This window comes from Oncorhynchus clarkii, chromosome 30, assembly GCF_045791955.1.
Source record: "Oncorhynchus clarkii lewisi isolate Uvic-CL-2024 chromosome 30, UVic_Ocla_1.0, whole genome shotgun sequence".
Lineage (NCBI taxonomy): Eukaryota > Metazoa > Chordata > Actinopteri > Salmoniformes > Salmonidae > Oncorhynchus > Oncorhynchus clarkii.
The window spans coordinates 39,385,118-39,402,072 of NC_092176.1; the positions used below are offsets into that span (position 1 = coordinate 39,385,118).

The 16,955-nt window shown below is 43.4% G+C and overlaps 1 protein-coding gene across 1 annotated transcript in view; it reads left to right on the forward strand.

Annotated features, from left to right (window-relative positions):
• The window catches only part of LOC139389366 (phospholipid-transporting ATPase ID-like), a 49,507-nt gene extending 43,651 nt beyond the window's left edge, over positions 1-5,856 (forward strand). Inside the window, exons 22-28 of the mRNA XM_071136078.1 lie at positions 681-772; positions 897-1,028; positions 1,225-1,308; positions 2,379-2,624; positions 2,967-3,105; positions 3,671-3,801; positions 5,237-5,856. Of these exons, the coding sequence (XP_070992179.1) occupies positions 681-772; positions 897-1,028; positions 1,225-1,308; positions 2,379-2,624; positions 2,967-3,105; positions 3,671-3,801; positions 5,237-5,563 (1,151 nt within the window). The 3' untranslated portion in view covers positions 5,564-5,856. The remainder of the gene's footprint in view (positions 1-680; positions 773-896; positions 1,029-1,224; positions 1,309-2,378; positions 2,625-2,966; positions 3,106-3,670; positions 3,802-5,236) is intronic.
• Positions 5,857-16,955: the final 11,099 nt, after the last annotated feature.

Below are 16,955 nucleotides of genomic sequence, written 5' to 3' on the forward strand. Positions count from 1 at the left end.
TTTATATATATTTTTTGTCCTTGAGCTGTTCTTGTCTATTAATGCTCTATATTACATCATGTTTCATGTTCTGTGTGGACCCCGGGAAGAGTCCCAAACGGCACCCTATTTCAATATTTAAGACATAGCTGACTCTGACCTTTTCTCTTCCACCTCTATCCCCTTCTCTCTCTTTCTCCCTCCTGCTCTCCTTCCTCCCCTCTCTCTCTGCCTCCCTCCCCTATCTCTCTCCCCCCCTCTCTCTCCCTCCCTCCCCCCCTCTCTCTCTTCTCCCCCCTCTCTCTCTCTCCCTCCTCCCCCCTCTCTCTCTCTCCCTCCTCCTCCCCTCTCTCTCTCTCCCTCCTCCTCCCCTCTCTCTCTCTCCCTCCTCCCCTCTCTCTTTCCTCCCCCTCTCTCTCCCCCTCCACTCTCTTCCTCCTCTCTGCCTCCCTCCCCTGTCTCTGCCTCCCTTCCCTCTCTCTCCCTCCTCCTCTCTCATTCCTCCCCTATCGCTCTCTCTCCCCCCTTCCCTCCCTCCCCTTTCCCTCTCCTTCTCTCCCTCCCTCCCTCCCTCCCCTTTCTCTCTCCTTCCTCTCTCTCTCTCCTCCCCCCCTCTCTCTCTCCTCCCCCCCTCCCTCCCTCCACTCTCTTCCTCCTCTCTCTCTCTCTCTCCCTCCTCCTCTCTTCCCCTCTCTCTCCAGCTGCTCATATAGGTGTAGGTATAAGCGGTCAGGAAGGGATGCAGGCGGTCCTGTCCTCAGACTACTCCTTTGCTCAGTTCCGCTTTCTCGAGGTAAAAGCGCCACACACCAGGAAACTTTTACCTTATTTTATTCATCATTTTATTATTTGTTTTTATTGTTTGAATTTAGTTGTTTTACTGTAAAGTGTGGAGCCATTTAAAATGTTCTCTACAGCGCCTCCTCCTGGTCCATGGCCGCTGGTCCTACCTGAGGATGTGTAAGTTCCTGCGCTACTTCTTCTACAAGAACTTCACCTTTACCTTCGTTCACTTCTGGTACGCCTTCTTCTGCGGCTTCTCAGCACAGGTAAGAGGGAGAGGGGAGAGAGAGACCCTCTCATGGTTTTTATTTATATAATTCTATCCAAACCTTCACCCAATTCAACTCCTGCAGTATATACATATTGATTGTACAGTATATACCTATTGATTGTACAGTATACACATATTTCCTTAACAACTATTCAGTGTTCACATCATTTTTCATGTCTCATGTCTTCCAGACGGTCTATGATGAGTGGTTCATCACTCTGTATAACCTGGTCTACACAGCACTTCCTGTACTGGGCATGAGTCTGTTTGACCAGGTAAGAGAACACAGCACTTCCTGTACTGGGCATGAGTCTGTTTGACCAGGTAAGAGAACACAGCACTTCCTGTACTGGGCATGAGTCTGTTTGACCAGGTAAGAGAACACAGCACTTCCTGTACTGGGCATGAGTCTGTTTGACCAGGTAAGAGAACACAGCACTTCCTGTACTGGGCATGTGTCTGTTTGACCAGGTAAGAGAACACAGCACTTCCTGTACTGGGCATGAGTCTGTTTGACCAGGTAAGAGAACACAGCACTTCCTGTACTGGGCATGAGTCTGTTTGACCAGGTAAGAGAACACGGCACTTCCTGTACTGGGCATGAGTCTGTCTGACCAGGTAAAAGAACACGGCACTTCCTGTACTGGGCATGAGTCTGTCTGACCAGGTAAAAGAACACAGCATTACCTATATTAACTCTACCTACATGTACATGCTACCTCAACTAACCGGTGCCCCCCCACATTGACTCTGTACCAGTACCCCCTGTATATAGCCTCCACATTGACTCTGTACCGGTAACCCCTGTACAAAGCCTCCACATTGACTCTGTACCAGTATCCCCTGTATATAGCCTCCACATTGACTCTGTACCGGCTCCCCCCTGTATATAGCCTCCACATTGACTCTGTACCGGTATCCCCTGTACATAGCCTCCACATTGACTCTGTACCGTAATACCCTGTATATAGCCTCCACATTGACTCTGTACCGTAATACCCTGTATATAGCCTCCACATTGACTCTGTACCGTAATACCCTGTATATAGCCTCCACATTGACTCTGTACCGTAATACCCTGTATATATTATTTTTTTACTGCTCCTCTTTAATTACTTGTTACTTTTATCTCTTATTCTTATCCAGATTTTTTTTTAACTGCACTGTCGGTTAAGGGCTTGTAAGTAAGCATTTCACTGTAAGGTCTACAGTGTCTACACCTGTTGTATTCGGCGCAGATGACTAATACAATTTGATTTGATTTGACTAGGCATGAGTCTGTTTAACCAGGTAAGAAAACACAGCATTACCAGTGTATCTATCTCTGTCTCCCTCTGGTGTCCAGGATGTGAATGACATGTGGAGTTTCCAGCACCCCAGTCTGTATGTTCCAGGCCAGCTGAATCAGTACTTCAGTAAGACAGCCTTCTTTAAGTGCGCGCTCCACAGTGTCTACAGCTCTGTAGTGCTGTTCTTCATCCCCTACGCTGCCATGTACGACACGGTCCGAGACGACGGGCGAGACATTGCTGACTACCAGTCCTTCGCCCTGCTGGCCCAGACCTGTCTGGTCATCACCGTCTGTATACAGGTACAGTACAACACAGTCAACGACTGGAAACATACATCAAGGTAGAATCTCTGAACTTTGAGTGTACAGTCTATACCAGACGAGCTAAATTACTTCTATGCTCGCTTCGAGGCAAGCAACACTGAGTCATGTATGAGAGCATCAGCTGTTCCGGACGACTGTGTGAGTTCATTTATGTAAACTGCCTGTACCTGGCCTGACTGAATAGCCAACGGTCTGTCCATGGGCAGTTGTTTGTCCGCCTCAGGTGTTTATTCATCAGTTATATATTCTCATGTGTTTATTTCCTGTATCTTGCAAGAGGACGGTCCTAACCCCCCCCCCCTCTCCCTCTCCCTGTAGCTGTGTCTGGACATGTCCTACTGGACAGCGGTCAACCAGTTCTTTGTGTGGGGGAGTCTGGCCATGTACTTTGTTGTCACCTTCAGCATGTACAGTAATGGCACGCATATCACCTTCCCTGCATCCTTCCCCTTCATCGGTGAGCCATCACAACACTACACCACACTACACTACAACCCTACACAACCACACTACACTACACAACCTTACCCTACTACACTACCCTACCCTACACAACACTACACAACCCTACCCTACTACACTACACTACAACCCTACCCTACTACACTACACTATAACCCTACCCTACTACACTACACTACAACCCTACACAACCACACTACACTACACAACCCTACCCTACTACACTACCCTACACTACACAACACTACGCTACAACCCTACCCTACACTACTACACTACACTATAACACTACAACCCTACACTTTTAAAAAAACATTTACATTTAACCTATATTTAACTAGGCACGTCAGTTAAGAGCAAATTCTTACTTACAATGACAGAAAATAATATAAGTCATTGTACACAACACTACTCGTCATGAAACACTATCTTGACCCGAGACAAATTCTAGCTCCTAGCCCCTAGCCCCTATCTCCTAGCCCATAGAGCTGAAGGAGGAAGACATGAGTAAGCAGTGTGGTTTACGTTCATGTTAAAGGTGTGTGTCTCCCCTGCATCAGGCACAGCCAGGAACTCCCTGAACCAGCCCAACGTGTGGCTGACCATCCTGCTTACCTCCATCCTCTGTGTACTTCCTGTGGTTGCCTACCGCTTCCTGTTGATACAACTCCGCCCCACCATCAACGACAAGGTGGGAACACTGACCAACCAACCACATGCTGTCTTCTAGGAACCACTGACCAATCACACTCTGGTTTTGGGGATTCAAAGTATGAAAAATGACGGTTGCTTCTAAACTGATAAAGTTTGATCATAAAGTTACTGGTCCCCTCCCCTGTGTCAAACACTTGGATTCACGGGATAGGGTGACATCACCCTAACTCTTTCATTTGAATACACCAATGGTATCATGATATTCTCTTACCTCATTTAAATAAGTACCACCTTGTAACCAACATCGGAGCAGGTCTGTTTGCAGAGAGGCGTGGTTTGCATAGCTGGATAGCTACTCTACTGGTGCCAACATTTGACTGTAGGGTGTCAGCCAATATAATTATGGCAAAAAAAAGAGTTACTGTATATGTTTCCCCTTTCATCTGTGTCTGGTGTTAGCTAGTTACTGGCTAGCTAGGACTTCATCTGTGTCTGGTGTTCGCTAGTTAGGTCTTCATCTGTGTCTGGTGTTAGCTAGTTACTGGCTAGCTAGGTCTTCATCTGTGTCTGGTGTTCGCTAGTTACTGGCTAGCTAGGTCTTCATCTGTGTCTGGTGTTCGCTAGTTATTGGAACGAAAGAGGGGTACGGGTCGTTCAGGTCAACACATCCGTCAGTGCTGCTGTGAATCGCATCACAAGAGACATATACAACACGTGTCATCATTTATTTATGAGGTTAAATGGCTCTGTATGGCTCTACACTAGGTCCTCTTTAATGTCCCACTACTGGTGCCCCAGGGCTCTGTACTTGGTTTATTATTTTTTTTAACCTTTATTTAACTAGGCAAGTCAGTTAAGAACAAACTCTTATTTTCAATGACGGCCTAGGAACAGTGGGTTAACTGCCTGTTCAGGGGCAGAATGGCAGATTTTTACCTTGTCAGCTCGGGGATTTGAACCCTTTCGGCTGCTAGTCCAACCTTTCGGCTGCTAGTCCAACCCTCTAACCACTAGGCTACCCTGCCGCCCCATTGCGATTTCAATGTTGTTTGAGTTGCTCTTGTTAATCACCACAATTTGCTTGATGTTTTTTTTACTGCAACACTACTCATTGCATCCAGGTTTCTTGACGTAGGCGTTTCAAAGAGCTGTCAGTCAAGGCGAGCTCATGAATGTAAACTCCCCGCCCACTTGTCCTGTCTTTTCAAACTTCTTATTATTTAGCATTTCTATCCAAAACAAATATTAGGGGGATATTTTAGTCACTCAAAAGGGTATTTGACATGGGAATCAGAAAGACAATTGGGGACCTTTTAAGGGTTGTATTCCCTGGTATTGTTGTTTTTGTTCGCCTGTATTCCTTATTATTTTTACTTTTACTTTTAAATAGAAAGAACAATCATTACTGACCTACAAAACATTCTAATCTTAAACTCTGCTCTCCTGTCTGACTCCCCTCCCTTCCCTACCAGGTGATGTTCAAGGTGAGACAGGCCAAGGCCACGCCCCCTCTCCCAGCACGACGAGCCAGGATGCGGCGTACCAGCTCCCGCCGCTCCGGATACGCCTTCTCGCACGCACAGGGCTACGGGGACCTGGTGACGTCCAACCATTTCCTGCGCCGTCCCGCCATCACGCGCTCCACCGCTTTCACCCCTCTGGGGCGCACCACCGGGTTCAGCCCCATGGGCCGCTCGGCAGGATACAGCCCCACAGGGAACGCTCTGAACTCCAGACCACAGGAGGTAGAGGTGACATCACTACAGATGTACCGGATGGTGCGAGACTCCGCCTTCTGAAGAACTGCACAGTGCGAGATCCCGCCTTCTGAAGAACTGCACAGTGCGAGACCCCGCCTTCTGAAGAACTGCACAGTGCGAGACCCCTCCTCCTGAGGGAAGAGAGGAAAAGGATGTGGAGGAGTTGTTGTTTACAGAGGACCAAATCAGTGGATGTGATATGTAAAAAATATATATTCTAAACATTGACACATACTGTAACTGTACACACACAAATCTCTATGACGACTGACTTGTCGAAGCGTTCCAAAGACAGGCCCTCGTATTTGATTGGTCGCACTCTCTTCCCCCCCCCCCCCCCCCCCCCCCCCTGCTTCATTGCCTCTTCTGTTCCAATCATTGGCCTTGTGTTCCATCAGGACTGTTGTCATGGGGAAACAAACCTCTCCTGTTCCAATCAATGGCCTTGTGTTCCATCAGGACTGTTGTCATGGGGAAACAAACCTCTCCTGTTCCAATCATTGGCCTTGTGTTCCATCAGGACTGTTGTCATGGGGAAACAAACCTCTCCTGTTCCAATCAATGGCCTTGTGTTCCATCAGGACTGTTGTCATGGGGAAACATACTTCTACAGGTCAACTGTATGATATATTGTCTGTCAACTGAGGATAAACTATTACACTATACTACAGTATGACTCAGTGCTGTGACACCATAGGATCGTATACTACACTGTGACTCTGCACTCAGTGCTGTGACACCATAGGATCGTATGACTCTGTACTCAGTGCTGTGACACCATAGGATCGTATGACTCTGTACTCAGTGCTGTGACACCATAGGATCGTATGACTCTGTACTCAGTGCTGTGACACCATAGGATCGTATGACTCTGTACTCAGTGCTGTGACACCATAGGAACATTAAGACATTAAAACATTAAGAACACCATAAAAATATTGAGTCACACCATCCCCCCCACCCATGTTGACTCCATTGCTTCCCACAGTTGTGTCAAATTGGCTGGATGTCCTTTTGTTGGTGGACCATTCTTGATACACATGGGGAAATGTTGAGCATGAAAAACCCAGCAGCGTTGCAGTTCTTGACATAAACAGATGCACCTGGTACATACTACCATACCCTGTTCAAAGGCACTTAAATATTTTGTCTTGCCCAATCACCCTTTGAAAGACACACATACACAATCTGTCTCAATTGTCTCAAGGCTTTAAACTCCTTATTTAACCCGTCTCTTCCCTTTCATCTACACTGATTGAAGAGGATTTAACAAGTGACATCAATAAGGGATCATAGCTTTCACCTGGATTCACCTGGTCAGTCTGTGTCATGGAAATAGCAGGTGTTCTTAATGTTTTGTCCACTCAGTGTATACTACAGTATGACTTTGTACTGTGACGCCATAGGAAGGCACTAAACCAAAGACCAGACCAAACCTCTCAGAGTTGTGGGCTTTATTCCTTCTTCTATCCTCACCAGCAACAAGCCCTCTCTTCTCCCACTGTGATAATACCAGTATACAATCACACAGGTGTAGAGATGTACTGTACACTCCAACACTAACCACGGAGGGAGTTGGTAGGATGTATACCTTTCCTGTCTCTGGTCCACACTCCATTCCAGTTGGTGGCGGTAATGCACCTTAATGTTGGTTGCCAACCGTCATACAAAATCCACAGAAGAAGATTGTGGGAGGTAAGATGAAGGCTATGACCAGCAAAATCCTGATTGCATGGACAAGTGATTTGCCCTTTAAACCATGGAATGTATTTGTTTGTATATATATATAGATATATATCTATATATATATACACATTTAGCTGAAAAACTAACTATGGACTTGATCCAGTGATGTTAGACATTTTTAAATTTTTTATAGAGGAAATAGAAGATCTAGCTTCTGTTCAGTGTTGTTCATCCAAGGGCTGAATAAGTTTTCATCCTGAATGGGATAGTGAAATGGTTAGCATGCTATCCATTAGCCTGTGGACCACCTCATCCTGAATGAGATAGTATCATGGTTAGCACGCTAGCCGTTAGCCTGTGGAGCGGCTATATCTCAATGGGAGAGTGACATGGTTAGCATGCTAGCCGTTAGCCTGTGGAGCAGCTATATCTCAATGGGAGAGTGACATGGTTAGCATGCTAGCCGTTAGCCTGTGGAGCAGCTATATCTCAATGGGAGAGTGACATGGTTGGCATGCTAGCCGTTAGCCTGTGGAGCGGCTATTTCTCAATGGGCGAGTGACATGGTTGGCATGCTAGCCGTTAGCCTGTTTAGCGGCTGTACTTGATGTCGGTGCTATAGTAAAGTGTTACCCCAGTGGGCATACACTGGTTGAATCAACATTGTGTCAATGTCAATTGTCAACATATTGTGACGTGGAATCTACGTAGAAAACACATATCGGAGTGGATTTGGAATATGTCCCCAACTAGTACTGTTTTCATCTAATTTCAACCATTGAAATTAGGGTAACTTAACCTTACTTAACCTGACTAACAGGTTGTTTCCTTAATCTAATAATCATCATCACTTTATATTTAGAACTAGCGTAAAAAATTGCACGTAGATATGTAAAACATTTGTTATCCTATAGACTATATATTGGGTGGTTTAAATTGTTTAATTTCATATTTGATTAGACATATTTGACCTGGTTTCAATGTTGATAGTTAAATGGTATATTTGAATCAACATCATTGTTTTAATGCAATGCCATCAACCTAAATAAAAGCGGTATATTGAAATAAAAAGTGAAGCCACAGTCCAACAATTATTGCCTGAACAGTGACTCCTACTGGTATACGAGGGGTACTACACTTCAGTGAGAACAAGTCTAGCTTCCAGGGAACTATGTACCTCTATGTACCCTGCTTCGTTTTGGAAACCAGCTGTGTTCGTTTCAACTGAACTATCACGTCAACACATGTATACATTGATCAGCTTGCATACTCATTCGTGTAGACTACCTAAATAACATTGAAAAGTTGAAAGTAACTTTTTCTGACACAATCTGTATGTTTACATTTGAGTAATTTAACAGACTCTCTTATCCAGAGCAATTTACAGCAGTGAGTGCACACATTTTTGTGCATGTACAGTTGCATTCGGGAAAGTATTCAGACCCCTTGACTTTTTCCACATTTTGTTACGTCAAAGCCTTGTTCTAAACTTGATAAAATCAATGTTTTTCCTCATCAATCTACACAAAATACCATGTAATGACAAAGAGGAAAAACGTATTTTTAAATGTTTGCAAATGTATAAAAAATAAAGCTTTTGAAATGGTTTCATTGCTGTGATACTAGCTTGTGACCAGGTTGACACGGTACGAGAGATGGGACATAACCATTGAGTGCATGTACAGTTTAGCAGCATCTGTTGATCAAAGCACAAAACCCTTGTAGTTTTGATCTGATCATAGCTTATTTACAGTATGCTTGATCTGGCTATGTGGTGTAAAGGCACCGTATGGAGAGTGTGATGCAATTGCGGAGCATCCGAAGCATTGCAGAGGCCAAACTGAGCTCCGTATTAGGGTCTGCATGGTAAATCCGATTTTAGAAGTGACCTTACAGCATTTGCTGCGATGTGACCTCCGCAGAAGCCAGAGCATTCGTACTTCTTGAGCATCGAGGAGCTGTCATACACATCCAATAAATTAATTGATTACTCATAATACCCATAATACCTAGCTGTCAAACAGTGAAATGGTTCCAATTGTTTTTCCACCATTCATTTTTCCCATAGGGGATTTTAGAAACACTTAACATAATTTATTTGAACCTTTATTTAAGTCAAGAACAAATTCTTATTTTCAATGACGGCCTAGGAACAGTGGGTTAACTGCCTGTTCAGGGGCAGAACGACAGATTTGTACCTTGTCAGCTCGGGGGTTTGAACTTGCAACCTCCCGGTTACGAGTCCACCGCTCTAACCACTAGGCTACCCTGCTGGGCTGGCGTGATGTACTGATAACCATGTAAATCTCTCTCTCGACCGTATTTACCCCACAAAAATGAAATGCTAATTAGCTGCTAATGTGGCTATCATAAAGAACCACATGATGATCAAGACAGGACGGCCAAATCAAGACAAAGGTAATAATCTCTGGATTAACTATATAATGTTAGCTAAATGTAGTAATGAATACAGTTATTTTTCTGTGAACAGCCTAAAAGAAAAGCTTTTATAATTTCTCTGATCATTCAGCAAGTTTCTCCTACCAGCATCCAGCCAATATCATTGTAAATAGACTTAGTTGTCATTTCAAAGAGAGATAGACATCTGAAATACATTTTTTGATTAAATGCATCAATGATGCAATTTTTTTCCCATTATGAGGCCAGTGTCTGAATTAATTTGTTGTGGCAGAGAAGAGAAAGTAGAGCCCTTCAGGGATTTGAAAGTTTCCAGAATTTAGCCGGGTTCCCATTACAATCTGAAAGAGCGGTTACATAATAATCAGATTTAGCCTTTCTGCCTCCCGATTGGCGCAGCGGTATAAGGCACTGTTGAGGTGCTTGAGTGCTTGAGGGATCATTACAGATCTGGGTTTGATCTCAGGCTGTATTCAGACGGCCGCGACCGGGAGACCCATGAGGTGGCGCACAATTGGCCCAGCGTTGTCTGGGTTAGGGGATGTTTTTTTCGGCCGGCCCTGTATTTCCTTGCCCCATGGCGCTCTAGCAACCGCTTGTGACGGGCTGGGTGTAAGCACCCTGACTTCGGTCTCCATTTGGATGGTGTTTCCTCCCACACATTGGTGGGGCTGGCTTCCAGGTGAAGCGAGCGGTGTGGCTTGACAGGGTCGTGTTTCGTAGGACGCATGGCTCTCGACCTTCGCCTCTCCCGAGTCCGTATGGGAGTTGCAGCGATGGGACAAGACTGTAACTACCAATTGGATAACATGAAAAAGGGGGTAAAAAAGTACCAAAAAACAAACAAAAGATTTTGCCTTTTTGATTTGTTTTACACAATTTTACCTCAGTTGCTTATTATTAAAAGCTTGCCAGTCCTGGCCTAAGCCTGTGTTCCTGGCCTTGTCCCAAGCATAATCTCTTTTATGAATGACTTCTGATAATTCCGGAGTGTACCAGGCATTCGATCTACCTTTAAACCTTAATTTATTGAAGGGAGCGTGTAAACGAGGCTCAAAGCCTAATCGGGTTCAGCGATAGCTGAAATACCATCAAGGTCACTAAAATAAAGATAATGTATAAAAAGCCTGTTCACTGAAGTTTTTAAAGTTCCTCTTTGTGATGACACAAGGCTTAGAATTGTTGTATTCTCACATCTGTAACACAAACAGCTGGGCAATGTCACTCATGTTTTTATTAATTATTACTAATCTATTTATTACAATAAGATCAATTAGAGTTTGAAATATCTCTAGGGTTAGGGTTAGGGTTATAACCCTCAATTTTAATATCAGAGTCCAGAATGTCCTAGGAGATCCAAGTTCCAGTCAAGTTAGGCCGTGTAGACTTAGTCACCAGTTGGGTTAGATTGTCTGAAGCCTGCATTTTCCAATCATAATTTAGGTCACCCAGGATAATAACTTCTGATTTAGTAAAAGAAGACAAACTAGTTAACTCCTCGAGTGCACACAGGTTAGCAGAGGGAGGATGGTAGACCCCTGTAAAAGTTATGAATAAATTTTCCCCTGCACAAAGGCTTAAAGATAGTAGCAAAAAATAATTGTCAAGGAAAATGGATTTCAGTAAAGAGAGAGAAATAATTGTAAATACAAATTGCCACTCCAACACCTCTACCCTGTCTGTCAGCTCTTAACACATGATATCCCTCAATATTAATATCGGAGTCCAGAATGTCCCCAGAGATCCAAGTTCCAGTCACCACCAGAATGTCCAGATTTGTCTTTACAGCCCAGATCTTGATGTAATCCAGTTTAGTAAGTATGTTCCTAATGTTCAGATGCATCAACACAAGTCCTTTACGATTTTTAAAGTCACATTGAAACTCCAACTCAAACAAGCTACTTTCAGGATGGAAGGTCTGGGTAAGATGGGCAGGGAGGATGAGATGGGAGGGGAGAGGTGACTTCACCAGGGTGGGGTCTCTGCAGGGCAGCCCTGGCCAGTCAGTCAGAGAGTGGCAAAACGGTGTTGAGGCAGTGGCACGAAGACCAGGCTGAGGAGTAGAAAAGGTCTTAGATTGGGACCTGTACAGGATATGGTGCAATGTCTCAATTAGCTTACTCTGGACATCCAACTCAGACATAGATTCCTCAATAAGCTGACAGTTTCCACATTGGAAATTTGGCCGGCCAACATTACCCCGGAACTGTGCAAAATAGGTGCCGCACCTACATGGAATGAAACATTCACCATAGTCATTGAAGGTGGTAGCCGCCAATCTGGAAAACGTCAGTGTCCCCCCGTATGGCGGAGAGTGGTAGCCGCCAATCTGGAAAACGTCAGTGTCCCCCCGTATGGCGGAGAGTGGTAGATGCCATATTGGAAAACGTCAGTGTCCCCCCGTATGGCGGAGAGTGGTAGATGCCATTTTGGAAAACGTCAGTTTCCCCTCATTCGTGTAGACTACCTAAATAATATTGAAAAGTTGGAAGTAACTCTTTCTGACACAATCTGTATGTTTACATTTGAGTAATTTAACAGACTCTCTTATGTAGAGCAACTTACAGCAGTGGGTGCACGCATTTTTGTGCATGTACAGTGCATTCAAAAAATAAAATTTAATTAATAGTTTTTCCCCCCTCGTCAATCTACACACAATACCCTATAATGACATCACAATACCCCATAATGACAACACAAAACCATAGTGCTTAGTGGTAGGGATGATGCAAGGTTTCCTCCAGACGTGACGCTTGGCATTCAGGCTAAAGAGTTCTATCTTGGTTTCATCAGACCAGAAAATCTTGTTTCTGATGGTTTGAGAGTCCTTTAGGTGGCTTTAGGTCCTTCTCCCCCAATTACTCGCTTTGGCCAGGCGGCCAGCTCTAGGAAGAGAGAAAGAGGAAGGGAAGTGCTGCTAAGGTACACAATAGTAGGTTTTGGTAGACAGAAGCTCCCAGCTAGCACAGTGGATCTGGGACGATTCCTGCTGAGAGTCAGACTCAGCCGACGTCATGTGGCCCCAGTCTGGACCGCCTTAGGTAGTATTACTTATGGCTAGGATGCGGGGATTGAGCTCGAGCCGATTCCGGTGTGAGTTATCTGTCCCAAATGTATTACTTAGGGTTCGGGCCGATTGGGGCTACTCTCTGGCAGATGATTACATGAGCTGCTTTATATAACATTTATTTCTTTATTTACTTATTTTCTCATTGTTTCTGTGATCAAAAAATACAATTAACAGGTCAATTCAATTATTTAATTAAGAGTCGTCTTTAAGTAGTATTTTGATACTTTCTGCAAGGCAATAGATAAGCATTAAAAACGTTGTGGATGGAACCTCCCGAGTGGCACAGTGTTTAAGACACGGCATCACAGTGTAAACTGCATTGCAGCAGATGCTAGTTCGCTACCCATGCAGACAGCGACCAGGAGACCCATGAGGCGACGCACAATTGGTCTAGCGTCGTCCAAACTATGGGAAGGGTTTGACCGGCTGGGGATGTCCTTGTCCCATCGCGCTGTAGCGACTCCTGTAATTTTTTGGGGTGGATAGATATAATGTAGTTTGTATAATTTGTATGCATAAAATGTATAATAGTAATGTTTTAAAATGTCGGTAGACGGAAACGACCCGATGTACTTGGGCCGATTCTGGTCAGTCATTCATTTTGATTCCGGGCTGAGCGATTCAATTAGTTCCGGCCCCCAGGAAGAGGGCCGCTTCTGGGCTGATTCCTCATTGCTAGCTGGGTACTAAGGTACACAACAGTAGGTTTTGGTAGACAGAAGGTACTAAGGTACACAACAGTAGGTTTTGGTAGACAGAAGGTGCTAAGGTACACAACAGTAGGTTTTAGTAGACAGAAGGTGCTAAGGTACACAACAGTAGGTTTTGGTAGACAGAAGGTGCTAAAGTACACAACAGTAGGTTTTGGTAGACAGAAGGTGCTAAGGTACACAACAGTAGGTTTTGGTAGACAGAAGGTACTAAGGTACACAACAGTAGGTTTTGGTAGACAGAAGGTGCTAAAGTACACAACAGTAGGTTTTGGTAGACAGAAGGTGCTAAGGTACACAACAGTAGGTTTTGGTAGACAGAAGGTACTAAGGTACACAAAAGTAGGTTTTGGTAGACAGAAGGTGCTAAAGTACACAACAGTAGGTTTTGGTAGACAGAAGGTGCTAAGGTACACAACAGTAGGTTTTGGTAGACAGAAGGTACTAAGGTACACAACAGTAGGTTTTGGTAGACAGAAGGTGCTAAAGTACACAACAGTAGGTTTTGGTAGACAGAAGGTACTAAGGTACACAACAGTAGGTTTTGGTAGACAGAAGGTGCTAAAGTACACAACAGTAGGTTTTGGTAGACAGAAGGTGCTAAGGTACACAACAGTAGGTTTTGGTAGACAGAAGGTACTAAGGTACACAACAGTAGGTTTTGGTAGACAGAAGGTGCTAAGGTACACAACAGTAGGTTTTGGTAGACAGAAGGTGCTAAAGTACACAACAGTAGGTTTTGGTAGACAGAAGGTACTAAGGTACACAACAGTAGGTTTTGGTAGACAGAAGGTGCTAAAGTACACAACAGTAGGTTTTGGTAGACAGAAGGTGCTAAGGTACACAACAGTAGGTTTTGGTAGACAGAAGGTGCTAAAGTACACAACAGTAGGTTTTGGTAGACAGAAGGTGCTAAAGTACACAACAGTAGGTTTTGGTAGACAGAAGGTGCTAAGGTACACAACAGTAGGTTTTGGTAGACAGAAGGTACTAAGGTACACAACAGTAGGTTTTGGTAGACAGACAGGGCTCTTTGGTAATAGAAGTAAATTAGTCATCAAAAACAAAGGCACTCTTCACATAATTCATTAAAATGCCTTCATTTGTATGGCATGTTCAAGGGAAACGTTTCGGCTGCACGGCCTTTGTCAGGGAGTACAAAGATATGATAATACAATGTCCTCTTCTGAACAGCTTATTCTAATCAACCCTGACTTGAAGAGGGAGTGGTTACAGAATTCATTGGACAATAATTAGTAAACAATGCTATACACATTAACAAGTGAACTACTGTAGATATGTCATCAAAAATGCATCTCAAGGCTAGAAGCATCAGAAGCCCTAGAAAGGTTGTTGTAACCTTGAATATGATCGGGCAAAGTGCTAAGAATAGGAGGTACATCTCTTTTATAGTCCACTAGATAACAGCAAACATAGACCACAATTGTCTAAACAAAGCTGAGTGCAATAGAGCAATATGTCCACTAGATGAGAGCAATGGGACCTCTCACGACCCTACAGGAAAGGTGAGAAATCCCTATCTTCATTTAAACCAGGGTACTTAGTGGCCTGTAGTTTGTAAATCCATATCTTCATTTAAACCAGGGTACTTAGTGGCCTGTAGTTTGTAAATCCATATCTTCATTTAAACCAGGGTACTTAGTGGCCTGTAGTTTGTAAATCCATATCTTAATTTAAACCAGGGTACTTAGTGGCCTGTAGTTTGTAAATCCATATCTTCATTTAAACCAGGGTACTTAGTGGCCTGTAGTTTGTAAATCCATATCTTCATTTAAACCAGGGTACTTAGTGGCCTGTAGTTTGTAAATCCATATCTTCATTTAAACCAGGGTACTTAGTGGCCTGTAGTTTGTAAATCCATATCTTCATTTAAACCAGGGTACTTAGTGGCCTGTAGTTTGTAAATCCATATCTTCATTTAAACCAGGGTACTTAGTGGCCTGTAGTTTGTAAATCCATATCTTCATTTAAACCAGGGTACTTAGTGGCCTGTAGTTTGTATATCCATATCTTCATTTAAACCAGGGTACTTAGTGGCCTGTAGTTTGTAAATCCATATCTTCATTTAAACCAGGGTACTTAGTGGCCTGTAGTTTGTATATCCATATCTTCATTTAAACCAGGGTACTTAGTGGCCTGTAGTTTGTAAATCCATATCTTCATTTAAACCAGGGTACTTAGTGGCCTGTAGTTTGTAAATCCATATCTTCATTTAAACCAGGGTACTTAGTGGCCTGTAGTTTGTAAATCCCAAAACATTCCCTTTGATTTAGCTGTTTAAAACGGTACCCTTTTCTAATTGAGGCCAGAACATGATTGAGTACCTGAATGGCTTACTTGTGTTCCGCTAAGAGGTCTTGAAGGCGTCTCTTTGTCCGTCCAATGTAGAACACCTTGCACTGTGGACATTCCAATCTATAGATGATATGAGTGGTTTTACAGTTAATGAAATGCTTGACGTGATACTCCATTAATAGAAGCTGTTTCAACAAAAGACTTCTTCTGTGCAATATTTCTGCAATGGTTGCATTTAAAAGAGCCCTTGGGTTTGTGGTCAAGCCAAGTGGTTTGAGAGTCAGCAGGAAGATAACTGTGGACAAATTATTCCTTTAGAGTTGGACATCTCTTACAGCTTATGACTGGTGGTTCTGGGAAGACTCGGCGCAGTAGCGTATCACGCAGTAGCTTATCACGCAGCAGCGTATCACATATCCCAAAGATTTGATATTGGGCATGGCATTAGGCAGGACATCACAATTAGCCATTTTTTTTAGTTATTAGTATTACTAAAATGATTGCTCTTAATATCAAGAAGGGGAATTTTTAAGGTATTTCAGCATTTGGCATTTGAATTTAAACTAAGTCAACTGGCTGGCTGATGATACTGCCATATTTGTTAGAGACAGGAAAGAGGTCTGTAAAGCAGTTACCTGTATTGAAGAGTTTTCCTTGGTATCAGGTTTGAAAATGAGTATCAATAAGTCCGTCTTATTTCAACTCAAGGACTGTGTTTTACAGGAAGTACAGTTGAGTTTGGAAGTTTACATACACCTTAACCAAATACATTTAAACTCAGTTTTTCACAATTTCTGAGATTTAATCCTAGTAAAAATGCTATGTCTTAGTTCAGGTAGGATCATCACTTTATTTTAAGAATGTGAAATGTCAGAATAATAGTAGAGAGAATTATTTATTTCAGCTTTTTTCATCACATTCCCAGTGGGTCAAACGTTTACATACACTCAATTAGTATTTGGTAGCATTGCCTTTAAATTTTTTAACTTGGGTCAAACGTTTCGGGTAGCCTTCCACAAGCTTCCCACAATAATTTGGGTGAATTTTGGCCCATTCCTCCTGACAGAGCTGGTGTGACTGGTGTGATTTTCAGATATTACATATTTCTAATTTTGACAGAAAAAGGTTTATTTCAAGTTAAAGTGTACTGTTAGCTAGCTAAACTTAGCTGACTGGCCCGCTAGCTAACATTACATGTATGATCCCATTATTCCTATCTCAGAGCCATTTG